This window comes from Protopterus annectens, chromosome 1.part1 (assembly GCF_019279795.1).
Source record: "Protopterus annectens isolate FY-2018-M chromosome 1.part1, PAN1.0, whole genome shotgun sequence".
Classification (NCBI taxonomy): Eukaryota; Metazoa; Chordata; order Ceratodontiformes; family Protopteridae; genus Protopterus; species Protopterus annectens.
In genome coordinates, this window is record NC_056726.1 from 847,700,207 (window position 1) to 847,718,400 (window position 18,194).

General features: G+C 38.7%; 1 protein-coding gene across 1 annotated transcript in view; it reads right to left on the bottom strand.

The window, feature by feature from the left end:
• The window catches only part of LOC122815150 (probable E3 ubiquitin-protein ligase HERC1), a 5,886,073-nt gene that overhangs the window by 3,418,271 nt on the left and 2,449,608 nt on the right, over window positions 1-18,194 (bottom strand). The window contains exon 24 of the mRNA XM_044087407.1: window positions 4,069-4,159. Within this exon, the coding sequence (XP_043943342.1) occupies window positions 4,069-4,159 (91 nt within the window). The remainder of the gene's footprint in view (window positions 1-4,068; window positions 4,160-18,194) is intronic.

The following is an 18,194-nucleotide window of genomic DNA, read 5'->3' on the forward strand; positions in this document are numbered from 1 at the left end:
CACCACCGACTCCAACGGCTCCGAGGAGGTTGGAGGAGGAATCGAATGTGTTGGAGGGGGGATCGGCTCCGAAGCTAACTGTGCTGGAGCCGAGACCAATTTAGTAAAAACTGGAGACTGGAATAGCCTCTGTATCACCCTATCCAGGTCCGAATCAGAGAGTCTCGATGATTTAGAGGAGGTAGACAATCTAGAAGACTTTCCTCTCAGCTCAGAGAGAGAAGGGGACCGGCTCCGAAACGGCTCCAACGCTATCGGCGCCGGCTCCACCACAGCATGGACCACCATCGGCGCCGAAGGAGCTTTCTTCGGAGCCGAGGGGGAAGAGTCTGAGCTGCACACCTCCACCGGCTCCGAAGCCATTGGAACCGATGGAGGTGATTCACCTCTCGATACTCCAACCTGTGGCTCCGAAACTAATGGAGCCGAGGCAAGAGGTATCGAGGCAGACCCTTCGACCCTCGGCCCCGAAGTCAGTGGAGCCGAGGAAGAAGAAGTCAATTTTGCTTTTAGTAGACGGTTCGACGGACTTGTCGGAGCCGACGATCTTTCTTTGGAAGCAACAGGAGGATCTAAGGCTTCCTCAAAGGAGGGTTTAATAAGCCCTTTCAAAATCAGCTTGTTCTTGCGTTCTTGAAGAACCCTAGAGGAGAAAGCATGACAGACACTACATGTCTCCTGCAGATGTTTCGACCCCAAACAATAAACGCAAACTGAATGGCTGTCTGTGATGGACATTTTGTAACTGCACCGAGTGCATTTTTAAAGCCTGACTTCTGCTCCTTTGACATAATACAGGCCCTCAACAAGCAATAAGACTATCACAAAAGCGCAACTAAAGCGCGAGACACAATGGCACGAGTACTGAGGAAAATTTACCTCAAAAAGAACACAGTGAACTGACACAGACAAAACAAGTTCAACGGCCCAAAGCCCTCTAATTTAAATGGGCTTAGCCCGAAAAACAACTAACCAAAACTTAAATAGCACTTAAACAGCAGTCAAAGGTAGGGCAAAGGCCCTCTAACTTAAACGGGCCTTGCCCGACTGAAAAAAATAAAGTACTAGAAATCACTCAAACACAGACACGAGATATATAAATTACAAAGAATAGCTGTTAAAACAGCTGTTTGGTTAATATATAGAGAAAAACCCCAAGGTCAAAGACCAGTAAAAGGTAAAAAAGAACCACTTAGCTCCAGCCAAGTCGAGACCACATCCAGCTTGTAAAGCGGCAAACGAGATCTGGGGAAGCAGGTGTAGTGCATCCTGGGATAGGGAGTAGCCCAGCCAATGAGAGACTTCATGCTAGTGTATTAGTTGGCCGAGTCAGAGCCGATGGATCGGCTCCGAACCCACCAGTTATGAATGTAGGCGAGATAGGATCCCATTACATCTTGTGTTAAAGACTGGAGTAACGTGGTAGGCAGTTCATGGCTGCGAAAATATCTGGTGGTGTATAGTATGGTTTGTGGAATAGGTTAGGTGGTTTATATGCTATGACTAAGTGTAAATGGATGGTAGAATGGATTACAGTACTGCCTTAATATAGTGGTAGTACAAGGTGGGTGAGTTAATTGCTTGTGCTGTGAGGTTACAGCTATTGATATACATGAATTTGATTATTGTGGAGTACTGTCTGTGGCTAAATAAGGTTTAGTGGGGGTGAGTAGGAACTGGGGGTAGGGTGTGGGAACAGAGTAAGCTGCAACCCCCTCTGGAATTATTTGTAGAAGTTACAGAAATAAACAATCAGGACACAGTTTTAATATAAGGTATGATAAAACCTTTCTGCTTATGGTTGTACAAGTAGAGTTGATTTGTAATTAGCAGCCAGACCGAATATGGAGGTTGGAACTTGGCAGTTAGATAAGCTTTGTCAGGGAGGAGATTATTCCTATTTGGATGCAGGTTATGTGGGACAGACAGCATACATTAATATTTTTGGTACTTGTATTTTCAGTTGTAATTGTTAGCCTTGCATTACAATTAAGTGGTAATGTATACCAATTTTTCAGCTTATATACTGCAGTCCAAAATATAACTAATGGCTTTTAATTTTCTGTTTAGTTGTTTATTTTTCTCTGAGCTACGGCTACTTTTCTGCTTAGTTATTTAATTTTCTTTTCTCTGAGCTAAGGGAATTGGCTGTCCACTACTAGTGTTACTATACAGAAAAAAAGTCATTTCTATGCAGGGTACAGCATTAATATGTATTCCTAAGGAAGATGCGCCTAGAAACAGTTCATATTTAACTGGCAGCTTAAGATGGTTGGTACTTAGATGGTAGTAGCTGAGACTTTGCAAGATTCTCTGCTATGTCCCAAGAAGGGAATAATCTCAGCAGACCATCCATGGACATGGTCGGAGCCTCAACTAAAGCAATAACAAGGAGCAAGTCATCTAAGTACAGGAAATTCTCACTTCCCTTTGGCTTCTGGTTGACTGCAACTATAAACATTCACTTGGTAAACATCAGTAGGTCTAAATGGCAGCATTCTGAACTGGTAATGACTGACTTCAACCTAGAAGTGTAGATATCTCCTGAACTTCTTTGTGATCAATCATGTATGCAGGCATCCTGGTGATCTAAACAGCATTTCCAAGCACATTCTTTTAAGCAAAGAAGGCTAGACTGCCCCCTTGACCATTCAAAAGTTTTGTATGAAAATGAAAGTGTTTATGTCATGTAGACCTAGAACTGGCCTTAGGTCCTTTGGCTTTTGTGGACACCAAAAAGGAGCCTGGCATAGTATCCTGACTTCTTGTAGTCTTGTAGGATTTATTCAAAGGCTCTTCTTAACAGTTTTCTGTTGGAGACCTCCTTTACAGCAGTTTTCTGATGAGACAGGATGCCAAGCAGGAGCACAGATGGCGAAATGGGAGGGAATGTATACAGGAATGAGTACCCTCTGGACAACACTGTCCTGATTTAACCTTTCCTTAGTAAAGGAAATCTATACTGACAGATAAAGAGCCAGATGGCCCCCCCCAAGTGCCTTAACTGTGACAGTCAGGCAAGGCATCAGGACTGCTGCTGTATTTACGGATTCTGTCTAGGGAAGACTAAGGATGCCTTGCTTCTGGGTATTAAAAACCCAAATAAAGTTGTCCTGGATACTGGGCTTTGTTCTGGCTGCCTCCTACTGAGGCTTGGGCTGTATGCCTTGACAAAACCACATGCAACACTGTCACTACTACACCCTAAAAAAGGTAAACTGTGGATAGTCAAATTTTACAACCATAGAAGCGACGGTCTTTACCCTGCTTCTCCATACTTTCAAAGTGATTGTGTACTTCCTTTCTAAAAATGTATGGACTAGAAGAAGGGGTATCTAAAAGTGCGACGTTCGCATCCTCAGTGAACTTCATCAACCTAAGCTACTATTTAACTCAGTAAATAGTCATGCTGGACTAAATAACTTTGGCAACTCCCTCTAGGGCATTGTAGAGGAAATGTACCAACAGGCTGCTCATGTTTGATGCATCTAAGGCTTGAGACACGTGTTTGTCTTTCAAGAGGCCCATAGAGTAACTTCTGAAATCTCCCAGTTACTTTACAAAAAAGCATTGATGTTGATCCATTTTTCATAACTAGAAGCACAGCAAAGAAGATCTACAGAAACAAAGAATTTAATGCAGAATGGGAAAAGGGAAGGGTACTTAGAATAAGGAAAGTTTTATCTCAGAAGTGGCCCTAATGCCTGCAGAATTAGTCCTTTTGTTAAGGAAAATTTTCTTTTATCAGATGCATATTCACACTTACTGAGTGGAACTTTAGGAAGCAAGGTCAGGACAGACTGATACCCTCATCATAAAGGAAATTATAGCCAGGTGACCAATGGTTTTCATTATAAAAAAAAAAATCAAAAATATCGTCCACCAACAATGCTTTTGTGGAGGCTCAAACTAGGCCATAATACAGGTTCTAGCATAAGACCAAAGTCAATTAATGGAAAAAGTTGAGTGCAGGAGATTTACAGCTCATCTGTACTTGTCAAGTGAGCTATATTTTGAATTACTGCAAAAGTCATCTTAAAAGAAAGACACAATAATCCATGTTTTTACCTTACTTCCAGAAGTTTTCTTTTCATTATTCATGCCTTGGTTCACTCCACTCGTGTGCATGGATTCTTCCTCTGAACTAATAAACAATTCTCTGCACAAATGCACAAATAAAAGGAAATGAGTGAACAGAAAGATGGTGCCACTAAAGACAACAACATACAAAGTAAGGCAGCTAACCTAGCCAGCACTCAAGACCATTTTGCAAAAAAGAAAGTATTGTTGCATGACTAAACAAGAGAGAGTGCCCAAGACTTGTCTGCAACAAGTAATCAAACAAAAGAGATCTTAACCCATTTGTTTACTGACAAAATGAACTGCTTTAAATACATTTTTCTGCTGCAGAGGAGAAAAAGTAAACCAAAGTTATATGTTATTTGAATGAACAAACACTATTACAAGTGCTGTATCACATGAAGTGGTGACATGTAAACTGTGATGGAATGCAGTTATCTCAAGGTACAATTAGTCTACTGCTGGGCTACTTTGGAATGATCCTTGTGCAGTCAATGGTAAACCACAGACCATTGTTTGTTTTCTTTTTGTTTGTTTTTAAAGGAAAATCAGACTTAATGTTTTATTTACTTTTTAATGAAAGTTAGTTGGTCACTGGAACAATTCCACCTGCAGTATAAACTCGTTACCATCAAGAATAAAACAATTAAACTAGAGAATACTGCGTTACACTGTGAAATACCCAACTTGGTCCAGGTCCTGGAAATAGTATTAACTCCAAAAAAGTTGTATATTTCTTCATATCAGCCACATTTTTTTCCTCAATGTTTTTAATCAGCTGTTATGTTGAGGATTACTGCAACTGTCTCTTTAAACCTTGCTGCTTCATTTTGCTATTTATTTAAGTACATTTTTATTATGCTTTACATTCTAGCCTGGGAGAGTCTTAATTTTTAATCACTACATGGTGAACACAGCTAATGTTCGGCCATCAAACATTTAGAAGGTATGCCGATACACTACAAAATACATTTAACATACAAATACATCTAACAATCCTATCTAACCAAAGAAGTACAGTTCAGATGCCACTAGAAAAAAATCTCACACAATGTAATACCCACAGCATATCCTGGTTCACATTTCCTTTACAAATGCTCCATACCTCACACAAGGAAGCAGACTCTTAAAACCTACAGTCAACCATTACATCTTCAACAATAAACAATGATATAATGTAGCTGAAGCAGAGCCAGATCCAACACTACGTGACCTAAGCAAGTTGTCTAGGGCCCAGTGACTGGGAGGAGGCAATCTGGCCATGAGGCTTACACATGTATTTTTCAATTAATTACAAAAATATATATATGGGTCTACCTGATAACACTGACACGCCAAAACATCGACAATGAAATAACCGATATGAAAAAACTGAAAGAAACCGAAAGTTCACAAACACGAAACTTCACATGCCCGACAAACCACAATCCCAACAATCAACAAAACAAATACCTTTCCCGAAAAACACACACACAGCACAAGCACACTAAAAACCTTACAAGCCTACACTAAACCTTACATACACAACTATCTATGCACTAACCTTAACCCAAACCCTAACTCTAAGGTCCGTCACTATTGCACACTTACCTTACCTGCACCCTAACCCTAACTCACTTAATCCGTCCCTAACCCTTAAGTTTGTCACTATCGCACACTCACCTTACCAGCACCCTAACCCTAACTCACTTAACCCGCCCCTAAACCTAAAGTCCGTCATTATCGCACACTTACCTGACCCGCACCCTAGTCTAACGTCTGTCACTATCACACATTTACCTTACCCACACCCTGACGCTAACGTCCGTCCCTATCGCACACTTACCTTAACATGTCGGTGTTCTCAGTGTCAGGATTCTCAACTTTTGATCATTTCCATTGTCGATCTTCCAGCGTCAGTGTTCTCGTTGTCGGCATTGTGGACTTTCTGCGTTTTCAGGTAGACCCATATATACATACACACACATATATATATATATATATATATATATATATATATATATAAACATTTCTTCTTTAAACACCAGCATATTCTTCTTTAAGAAGACACGCACACATACTGCATCCATGCATGTGTCTTTAATACAACGCACGCACACCAGCATAATGTAATTACGTGCTTGCTGTGGACAAATTTGAACTAGTCATATCACTGCCACAGAATCTGAACTAGCAATTTGTGTGTGTGTGTGTGTATGTAATACTCTAGTTAAGGGAGTAAGGTTAGTCAAATAACTCATACTCAACCCCTGTACCTTGATTACAGGACAAGAGTCTGAATCCTCTACACCAACTACCAGACTGCTGAAGGAATTCTAAGATTCAGTGCATTTTCACAGAATTTTTAGTTTCAATGGAGACAAAGAGCCTGAATCCTCTATACCAGCTACCAGATGCTGAAGGAATTATGAGTTTCAGTGCATTTTTAAGAAACTGTAAGTTGAAAGGGAAGAGAAGTTTACTCTTGCTTATACTAGTTTGTTTTCAATGCACAACTGTTTTGTTTATGAAATGGCAATGTTTGTACTATACAATTTGAAAGCAGTATTATTAGTATCACAACAGGCATCATACTTACCTTTGGTGTAGAAGGCTGTGGGTTGTACTTCCACACCATGTAGATGGACTGCTGATACTGCTTTGCACTGTAAGCGGGGGATGGGGATGCTGCACTCCAGAGTATGTCCTCCCTGGATGTGATGCCTAGAAACTATGAACTTGTTGTCAGTTTGGCAGCCATTCCCTATACCAATATGACCAGCTTACCAACTTTTTTTTTAATGTAACATAGGCAATTAATTCTTCAAGGGCAGCAGGTACTGAATTTGTAGATGAAACACTGAAATATAAAGTTGTTTGCCAGTAGCAACCTCTCAGTTAGTTACAGATCGCTTTAATTTGGAATTATTCGGATTACTTTTACTCCTGCAGAAACTGTGCATATTGACTGATGTTAGTGGACTTCAACGATAGAAATTTGAGTAGCCTTTTATGGTTAAAATGTTCTGAAATGGGTAGTTTTGTATTGGTTCATACATTTTCTTTCATTGCTTACTGGAAAAATTTTCAGAGCTACAAATTTAAACACACTTTAACAAGTGGTTCTGTATTATACAAGGAATACAATTTAATACAATCAGAAAGGTGAATCAAAGTACATATGCTATACGTATGGTTCTAAAAATGTGAGCAAGGAGTCTATGGTTTTAAAGCAGTCCAAAGGTAAACAATCTGCCACAGGCCAGATGGATTTTCTATGAATGTGGGTTTCAATGCTGTTTCAATGAATGTCAGTTTCAAGGGCAGAGAAGTTTACTACTCATGCTAAGGCTGTTTGCACTGTGAGACTGTATTGTTTGTTGAGCAAACGGCTATCAAGTGTTTGTGCTATAAAATTTGAAATAAAGTTTTAAATCAAGTCCATTCAAATTATGTCGCTGCTGGACAGAGGAAGTTGGTATTAACTACCACAGGCCCTTACCTCTGCAAACTTTACTCACCTAACCACCAACAATTGGGGCAACTCAGGATGAATATGGCTAGGCTTGTAAGGGCTCTAGGGCTGTTAGCCTAGTAACCTTCTGTGAACCTATGAACAAGGAAGTTACTGGACAATATTATCTGGCAGGCTTTTGTCAATTACAGGCATTCTGATTTCTTTTAAATCCTGAAGTGTTATAGCTGTACAGCCATTGAAAAGTGTTTACCTTTTACGTTTTTGTATTTGCTGACCGAGGTAGAGCACTGACTCACGTGGACCTTTTTCAGACTCAGTATTGGAGAACCGCCTTCGTTAAGTGACACGCTTAGAGTCAGACAGGCAGATGAAGACTGAAGGAATCAAAACCTTGAACACCAGATGCACATAATTAACAACTCATAACCTTAATTTTCTGTGCTAACTGAAGAGAAATAATGTCAGGTATATACCTTATATGTAGCCAGTACTTGTTTTACATTGGCCTTTAGCTGGTTATAGAAGTAGCCTGGTTAAATATACTATCAATTACAGATATGTCTTGCCAGATTTTTGCAATGCTTGGTAGTATGCTCAGAGTTCAAGATACACAAAATGTTGGTTTGTAGACTTAGCTGTTTATTCACACACTAAGGGAAAAACAAATCACTTTCAGTTTAACATTGTTAAAATAAAGGAGAACAAACTCAAGATAATCACTTCAACTTGTTATACAAAACCTAGAAAACACTTATTTCAGTGAGAATTGATAACAAAAGTTAAATACACTTTAGTTCTTGTGTAGTCTTTGTTTGCCAAAGTTTCTAGTCTATGTTACTGAACCACAGATAAGCTCCCTACAGTCTGTGATGTAATTCCTGAAATCTGCAGCCAGGAGACATTTCATAATTAGATTTCATTAAACTGTACCTCCAGTGTCTGTTGACCATCTTCAGATGGAGAATGGAGTGCCCGTTGTAAGAAAGTAGCAGCATTTCCGCTGTAGCTCCTAAATTACCAGCACATCTTTCTTCCAAGATGTAGGTGCTTCCCCTCCTTTTAGAACACTGGTAAAATTGTCCATATCTTCATCACAGTCTTCCCTTCTAATTTCCAAACTTCCACAGAAATACCATCTGCTCCTGGAGGCTTTCCCAAAGATTGATCATACATAATTGTTTTTATCTCATCACCTCCTAACTTAACTGTTAGTTGTTGAACCTCTAACCATGGCATAATTAAGCCTTTCATAAATATTTTCATTTGTATTCCTTCTTGACTTCCACATTTCTACATTTTATACATATTTTCATAAAGTTTCTGGAATATTTCTAAAACCTCTACAGGATCTCTGGTTATGTTTCTTGTTATAGGTTCCCTAAGTCTGATGACAACCCTTTCGTCTGTTGCCTAAATTGTTGTGGTAAAAGTTTTTGTGCTCTGGAATTGTTATAAAAAGTAGTTGCTTAACTGCAATCTTCCAAAACTCGTGCATATTATCCAAATACTCCATTGTTTTCTCTTTAGTTCACTGCGATTCCCCTTATTCTGCAATACTTTAATGTTTGTCAGTCCCTCTAAGTAATTTCTTTTACTTCTTAATTATAATTCTTTCGCTATTATTTTGACTCTGTTTTTAAACTCCATTTTCATTTTATCCCAGTCACTAGTTATAACTTTTGAAAATATTTCTATCTTCCCTAATAACTCTCGAATAATTTCTACTACAGATTCTTTAAATTCCACTCTTTTTAACAGGTAGGTGGGAAAGCACCAGTATCTTTACTTCATTACACTGGATTTTTATCTTAGTTTTTATTGGTGCATGATCAGAAATAAGATGTGTGTTGAAGCTTTCAATTAAATGCGGTCTATATCAGAAGCATGAAATGGCTTCTGAGGGAACATGTATTCATCGAACTGCATTTAACAGATTCAATGAATATGTCACAGGGCAAGGAGTTAGTTGGCCAACTACACAGAGTTGCCTTTTCCTTCGCTATAGTGCAATCTTGGAGTTGGTATATTAAGTTAGGGGGGGTGGGGGCAGAGCCCCCCACGTTGGTGGGTGCAGGGGGTGAAGCCCCTCACCTGATAATGGTTTTTAATTTTTTCCAAACGGCCACGTGAATTTTTTCACTAGGAAAAAATGTATGTGGCCGTTCGCTATTTACACGTTTCAAGCATTACGTGTCAACTTTTATGTAGTTGCACATATGTGCTTTCGTTGTTCTGATATAGAACCATTAAATGCATGTGTTCCTGTGAAATGTAATTTCTATCTAATCTAGCCTAGTTATTGTACTTGGGGAATAAAATGCAAAGTGCATGAAACCCTATATGGACAAGGCTTTGGAAAGGGAATATTACTCCTGATCTTGCATGGTAGTTTTCTCTGTACCCTAACACCCTAATACCTGAAGGCTCACGAGTAAGCAAAAATACAAGTAGCTGCTCTACATGTTTCTATACCCTCTGAATGCAAAAATGTCATTTTGATTTTCACTTTTTGTGCGTTTTACAGTATCCATTTAAGTTTTTCATCTCCTGCACTGAATAGTTTGTTTCATGCGTTTTCTGTTAACTACTGCCTCTGGTTTTTGAATGTCTTGTTTTGATCATTATAGAATGTGTTTAATGTAATTGTTGGTTAACAGCTCTACACTTTGTCGGCATTTCCTTATCTGCAATGTTTAGAATACTCATGTAAGACATAACTTTTAGAGTTTGTTAAAGTTTATTAGCATAACTAATTAGCTTAACATGTCCTTATACTTTAAAATCTGTCATCTTATCTCATTCTTCTCTCAACCCTTTCTATTACTTCCAACTGTTTAGCTAAACCCCTACTCCCTGGATCTACAGAAGCTCTCCTGGTGAACAAGAACCTATATAAAGGATCTTCCACTGCCTCCTCCCCTGTTTTTCCCAAAGAATTTGGGCTTCCCACCTCTGAACCCTGTATTTAAAAGGAATCTAGAAAGTATGTGCTCCCTCATCTAGCCTTATAGTTGATTTTTGTATTACTGTTTTACTTAACCTCAACTACAGTGTCGCTAGTTCAGCCTTGACACATAGCAGCCTCACCCCCACTCTCCCAACTACTAGTTGCTATCTCTCCCTTTCTGGCCTGCCCACCATATAATATCCCTGCCCTCCTGGAAGAATGCCTAGAAACTTCATTTTCTTTTTTTCTCATCCCAGCTCTCCCCTGCAAAGTACTTTCTTCTGTATTTTTTTGTCCACTAGAAGGCACCCTAACCTTGCAACAATATTCTACCTGAATCTCTCTCCCCACTACATTAATCTTACCTATTTTTCCTGCTGTTGTAACATTGCTTCTGAACCTTTCCTTTTCTCCCCCACATATATTTTTTATTAAATTCTCAGTTTGACCATAGCCTAACCCTTTTATCACTTCCTTCACCCACCTTCACTTACCTTAAATTAGCTGCTTTTTCTGATTGTTTTCTGACTGTTGTCCTTCCTTTTGTCTTTACCTGCTCCGTTCGCTCTGCCAGGCTCACTCCGTTCCCCTACTCTACCCCCAATTCCCACCCACCCCCAGGGGTCCTAAACTTATACTTCCTTAACCACTCCCCTACTTTTACTCCTCCAGTCACTCTTTCACCCTCCCCTCATGGGCTAATTATCACCATCCACCTGCCACATCTACTTTTTCAAAAGCATCATCCATCGCCTCCTATCATTATTTCTTATTCCTCTTCCCAAATTAATTCCTTGCAACTCTCCTGTCCCTATGCCTACTCTTGTAACTTCGTCACATTAAAAACTACTTCTCACATTCTCAATTTTCCCTTTCCTTAATGTACCCTACTTTCTAACATCCTATGAACATCATAGCCTCACAGAAGCTAATACTTTCTCCAGACATATTACTTTACCTTCCATAAATTCATCTCATCACTGTTTTAACTTCATATTTTCTCCCAGGTACCTTCCTACAAAATTTCATAGAAAGATTCACATTACCTACTCCCATCATAAAGACAAAAAGTCCCTACTCATTTCCCCTAAACCCTCTAACTGGTGAAAAACATTAATCCTCTCTCTTCTAGCAGGTGTCATTCAAAGCATCCCAGGCACAAACAACACTTCAACTAGAAACCCTCTTTGCACTCTATCCTCTAACTCAAACATACTAACCAAACCCCCAAACTCTTTCACTATAGCTCACCTTAACATCCGCAGTATTAAAAATAAAACTGCCCCCCCATCATGCTCTACTTGATGTACACTCATTCGACATCCTTTGCTTGTATGAAACCTGGCTTAAACCAGTAATTCAGGACAAGGAAATTATTCCTCCTGGCTACAACATCCATCGACTAGACCGTAATGTAAAAAAGGGTAGTGGAATAACAATCCTCTACAAATCAGGGATGCAAATCACTGCCTTACAGGATAAGCCTCCCTTTGAAAGTAATGCCAAAATCCTTAAATACAAACTCCACCTTAATGCCTACAAATCCATCTATATAATCTGCATCTACCTTTCTTCCAGGCAACATCAGTACCTTAGAAGAAATCCTTAGCTGGCTGGCCATTCACTTTCCACAAGAAACAATAGTCCTTGGGGATGTCAATATTGACTGGAATATCTGCTCTTCAGCTGACCCTTCCACCCTCTTAAATCCTCATGGTTTTTCACAAACCATTCTTTCCCCCACCAGAACAAATAAACCTAGCAACAAATAAAGCATTTTAGAGTGGATCCTGATAAATAGCCACTACCAAACATATACAGTAGGTACACTGCCTGAGGATATAAGTAACCATGCCCTTACTTACTTAATTAGATATAAAACTGATACCCTCAATTTTAACTAAATACAAAATGGTTAGAACAAACAAAAATTTTAACCCTGACAGCTTTGAAGCTGAATTTAGGTCCTGCAATTGGTCTCCTCTTAAACACCTCCCACTGGATGATGCTGTGACTTATTTTAACTCTAAATTCTTATCTATTCTTGACTCACATGCTCCCACAAGATCCATCAGACTTTGCTCAAAAGCCGCCCCTTGGCTAACAAAGGACACAAGGCAAAAGATTATTCTGAAAAATAAACTCTGGTCCAAATACTGCAGTACTAAAGATCCCACTGATCAACTCAACTTTAGACAAATAAGAAACATTACAAAAAAGCAGTACTTCTTGATAAAAGAAACTACTACTGCCATTTGCAACAGGCTAACCTACATAACCCACAAACATTCTGGGCAGGATTAAATACTCTCTTAAAGCCAGGCCTCTCACACACTCCAAGAACATCAGGCCCCTCCCAAGATAACCCCAAACAGACTGCTAATGACTTCAATACCTTCTTTACTTGAAACTGTCCAGTCTCTTTCCAATCAACTCTCCCCTGATAACTCCTGTCTTTCCATCTCCTCTAACACTTCTACTCCCACATTTCAACTACAACCTGTACCCTTCTTCACTCATTTGTTCTCTTCTACATACACTTAAACCATCCTCTCCATCAGCTGACCTTCTATCTACTATGTATCTAAAAGTTGCTGCTAATGCATTAACCTATCCCATCACCATCCTGATTAACAGAACCATTGAAGAAGGCTACATTCCTTCACTCTGGAAAATATCTCATATTATTCCCCTTCATAAAAGTAGAAAGTCAACTGAACTCTCTAACTACCTACCCATAGCCCTGCTCTCTTCTCTTGCTAAAAGCATGGAAAAATGTGTCCAGAAGCAACTTCTGAATCACCTGTTAACTAACAATCTGCTAGCTAACTGTCAACACAGCTTTAGACCCTACCATAGCACCACCTCTGCCCTCCCCTTTCCTTCACAGACTTTATCAATAAAAATAGGAAGAATAATACCCTTAGCTCTGCTATATTTATTGATCTATCCAAAGCCTTTGATATGGTCAATCATGAAATACTGTTAATCCTACTTAAATCATTTGCACTACACACAAGTTCAATTAAGTGGTTCCACTCTTATCTGCACAACAGACAACAGGCTGTGCGGTGGCATAATAACATATCCACCCATCTCCCCATTACTCTAGGAGTCCCCCAAGGCTCAATTCTTGGCCCTCTCCTTTTTTCAATTTTCATTAATGATCTTCATACTCATATTTCTCCTGCCACCTGTATACAATATGCAGATGATTCTACTTTAATCTGTTCTGCCTCATCCCCCTCTGAACTGCACTCTCTCACCCAAAAGACTTTCGAAACCATAGAGATGTGGTTCCTCAAACGATGCTTAATTTTGAACACCAAAAAAAAAAACAAATTACTTTTTTCACCGACCCGAAAATCCTCTCCACTGAACTTCTGAGTCACATCAAATAATGGCACCAACAAATCACCCGATCCAACTGACAAACTCCTCGGAGTTGAGATAGACAACAATCTGACCTTTGACATGCACATCAACAGTACTATAAAATTAGCTAACAGAAAACTAGGCTCCCTCTATAGAATTAAACCATTCCTTACTCCACTTGCCAGAAATTCCATTGCTCATTCCCATCTTATTTCCACCCTCCTGTATGCCTCCCCTATCTACACTTCTTTGTCCAAAACTAACCTCAGCAAATTGTCTGTTGCCTACAACAATATTGCCAGATTTGCCACTGACTCTACTTTTAGAACCCATCACTGCCAAAACTTAAGGCAACTACGATGGCTCGAACTACAAAACCTAATTCTATTTCACCAGCTCTCCATAGCCCACAAAATCCTTTACAAACCCACAAACACTCCCATACTCACTTCTCTTATCACTCCTTACTGTAATCGTAAAAGCCTTTGTTCCTCCGAGAAACTACTTATATCCACTGGTAAACCCAATAACACAGCCGGAAAATCCTTGTTCTCCAACACAGTAGGAAAAACTTGGAACACTCTTCCTCACAATCTCACAGCAATCTCCTCTCTTCCCTGCTTTAAACCCCAACTCAAAGCTCACCTCAAAACCCACTGGCTCTGCCCCTGTAGCAACCCTGACTAGCTTTCCTTGAGTATCTAGGTACACTCAACTTTTCTGCTTTAAGAAACTCTTAACAAAACACACTTTTTATTACTCATCTTCTGTTTTTGTAATTAATATCTAATGTGTTTTGATGTATATACTATATATATGCTTAATTTGTACCTGTTCTTACTAATGTTTGCATGTGGAGCTTTTCTCACCGGGCCTCTGCTGAAAATGGACATATATCCAGTTGGACTAGCCCGGTCAACAAATGTAAAATAAATAAATAAATAATATAATATGTAAATTCCATCTGAGTTCCTACTGCTGAATTCATATCTTCCATACCACATATTTTCATAAATTTCTTCAGACATCTACCCTCTTTTGCTATATTGTCCCTTCCAGGACCCCTGATACATCCTCACTACTGCATACTAAATTCCAGACCCCACCTATAAATAATATTCGCTGCTAAAAGTTGATTATTTCTCCCAAATTTTTTTTAAGCTCCATAACAGCCGTTTTCAGCAGAATATTAATACATACCATTGTAATCTTCACCATGCCAATAACCTCTTATTACTAAAAATTCAGAATTTTTATCCCTAGTACATTATAATATTGGATCCCATCTAGCAATTAGTATAATTAATCTCCTTTTCCTCTGTCCCTGATATTCTTCCTAATAACCATTCTGAAATCCTCTGTCAAATTTACATGCTTATTTCTTTAGAAATGTGTCTTCTGCAGCATTACTATTTGAACTTTGCATTTCTTAATATAATTCAATACTATTTCCTTTTCATCAATACTGTAAGGTCATTCACATTTCAGTGTAACATAGACAGCATAGCCATCATGATAAAAAGCTTCTGTTCCCACCTATTACACATGGCAGTTTTTTTGAATGTGTATTTCCATCTTTTGTATTAGATGCATATATTTATGGTTGGCAGGCTGATCCTTTGACAAGTTATTTCTTCTCATCTCTATTTGAACCTAAGTCACATTTTTCCAGACTTTCTGTTCAATGATACTGCTCTTCCATCTTGTCTCGTGAATTTATAGGATGCCCAGCCTCCTTGTTACTATCATATTATCCACTTCTAAGCTCCGTCCTGTCAGTGAACCTGCAATGATTGTAGCAATCCTTAATTCGTGTTTGGCGAGCTGAGTGGTTATACATCCAGCTTTCGCTAAACAGAACTACCCCAAGTTTGCAAATGGACACCAGATGGCCAACAGCTTACTGACCCAGGGCTGCTGGTCTTTATGGTGGGCACACATTGGCCAACAGGGAACAAAGACCCCTCCTACCAATAGTTTGGGTCCCTGGCATACATCAGAGTAGGCCGGGTCCTCAATCACTTATCATTGGCAAATAACCCTGCCCATGTCTGGTGACATTAGTTAACATGATAGAATCACATACAGCTAATTTTTCACACAGTCGAGCAGCTAGCCCTGACACAGTACACAATATGTGATTCATGTGCTCCTATCTAGAGGGATACTGTGCACTACTATTGATGCCCAAAGTGGTTGGTCTATACAAATCTTCACTGGCAGAAAGGGACAAATTAGTAAAAACACAGATGGCTGGAAAGATGCTAAGAGAATGCCACACAATTGATTGAAACAAAATAAAATGTAGAGAAGCGCTTTCGTGTCTCACTGAACAATATGAGACTTTGTCAGACAAAAAATTCCATCATGCACTAACCCTTATATAGGAAGGAATCACATGTTTTAAGAAATCACACTTAATCTCATTAAACAATCAACAGCATCTTAAAGCCACATAAAAATATAATACAATAAATGCAATTAAGACATTGAATATTCACAACTACAAAAGCAAATAGTTTAAAAAAAATTAAGAATCCATAAAAATAAAAATATTAAAACATAAATTAATAACATGTATTAATTTATGTTGAAGATTTTTATTGATTCTTAACATTTTATAAAACTATTAGCTTTTGTTGTGAATATTCTATGTCTTAACTGTATTTACTGTATTATATTTAATATGCTGTTGATTACTTAATGAGATTGTGATTTCTTAAATCAAATGATTTGTTCTTATATAAGGGTTAGTACATGGTGGAATTTTTTTGTCTGATGAAGTCTTGTATTGTTTAGTCTGTGTTTTTACTAGTCTGTCCTCTTCTGCCAGTTATTAGTTTGTTGGTTTGTTCAGCTGGATGAGATGTCTTTGGCTTCTGCCACCTGTTTGCAATCACTCTTTCCTGACATGGACTTGAATAATGTAACTACTTCAGTGGGGAATTTAACCTTGGTAGTTCACCATTTCCTGCAGAGATTGAAAGAACTTAATTTTTGGCACACAGTATAATTTTGCATCTAATTCTGTCGCTATTCCTTTGGGTCAACAAATCCCAAGGTTGTCCGATTCTGGTACTATAATACGTAATCAAGGTAGTACCATTCCTGTTGCATCCACAGTTATGAATGCTTCCAATTCTAACTTGCCCGTTCTTAGCAAATGGTTAAAACAAAAACTGGATTTTATTAGTAATATTAAGAACACACAAACAGGTGCCTCTATGAATTAAAATTTGCATGCCTTCCATTATAAATTACTTAAGGTATGTAAGCTCCAGGTTGAAAATGTGTATCTTACTGAATCTATTAAAAGTAATAAAGTGCCGAAGAGCCTTAGGATTTAGAGATATCCCACTGGACTGATCAAAAACTCACCCTGTCACAAAGAGTTGTTGACCCTTTTTGATAAATAGGGGCGTAAATACAAGGAGGTTCTTGTCGGGCACAATGCAAAACTTACTGAATGAGTTGATCTGTGAAATCAAAATATTGGAAGACAACATTATTACTAATTTACTATATGATCAATATAAAGCTGATTGTACTAAAGTTTTTTTTTCCAGCACTGACAATCAAATTAATAACATTAAAGCAAGGAAGGCAAGGAAACTTGAATGGGCAGTTTAAGACTATTCTCATAACACAGCGTACCCTAATCTCCCTGGTGGACAAGAATGGGGACAAAAATATGGGCCACCTACATCAGTTTACAATACAACATCTAACAAGGAATTGGAGAATGCAGCTGACTGTAATTAACACAGGGAAGTTGATGAATTCCCCCCTTTAGATCCTCTGCCACTTCATCAGTCCAAGAGGATAAGAGAAAGAAATCAGAATAAAAACAAGCAATGGGTGGGACTGGAAAAGGGCTACACCTTCCCATCAATGTTATACGGCATGACAGCAATGGAACAACGCAAAGACGACCTGGAATCGGAGACAGACAGGTTTGCACAACTTGAACTTACATTGTCAGTATCCTTTTGTAAGATTTCAGTTAATTCCACTGGAGATTTTATTAAGTTTTACACTTTTAGTTTACAACACTTTGATTGTTCATTTGTTCTCCAAGGGGCTCACATTTGTTCCAACACAGATAGCAAATGTGGCGGCTACATTAATGGATTTTGAACTTTTCATTAGGAAACTCAACCTGGCTATACTATTTAAAGAGCTCAATCCTACTACTTTGTCTGTATTTCATGTTATCAGTATTTGTAATTCTTCACTGCACCCGACCCACTCTTTATATGAAAAGGTTTGTGAACTCGATCTGAGATTTTTATTGAACCAGAATCTTCCATCTTTTGAATGTAACATTAGTAAAAA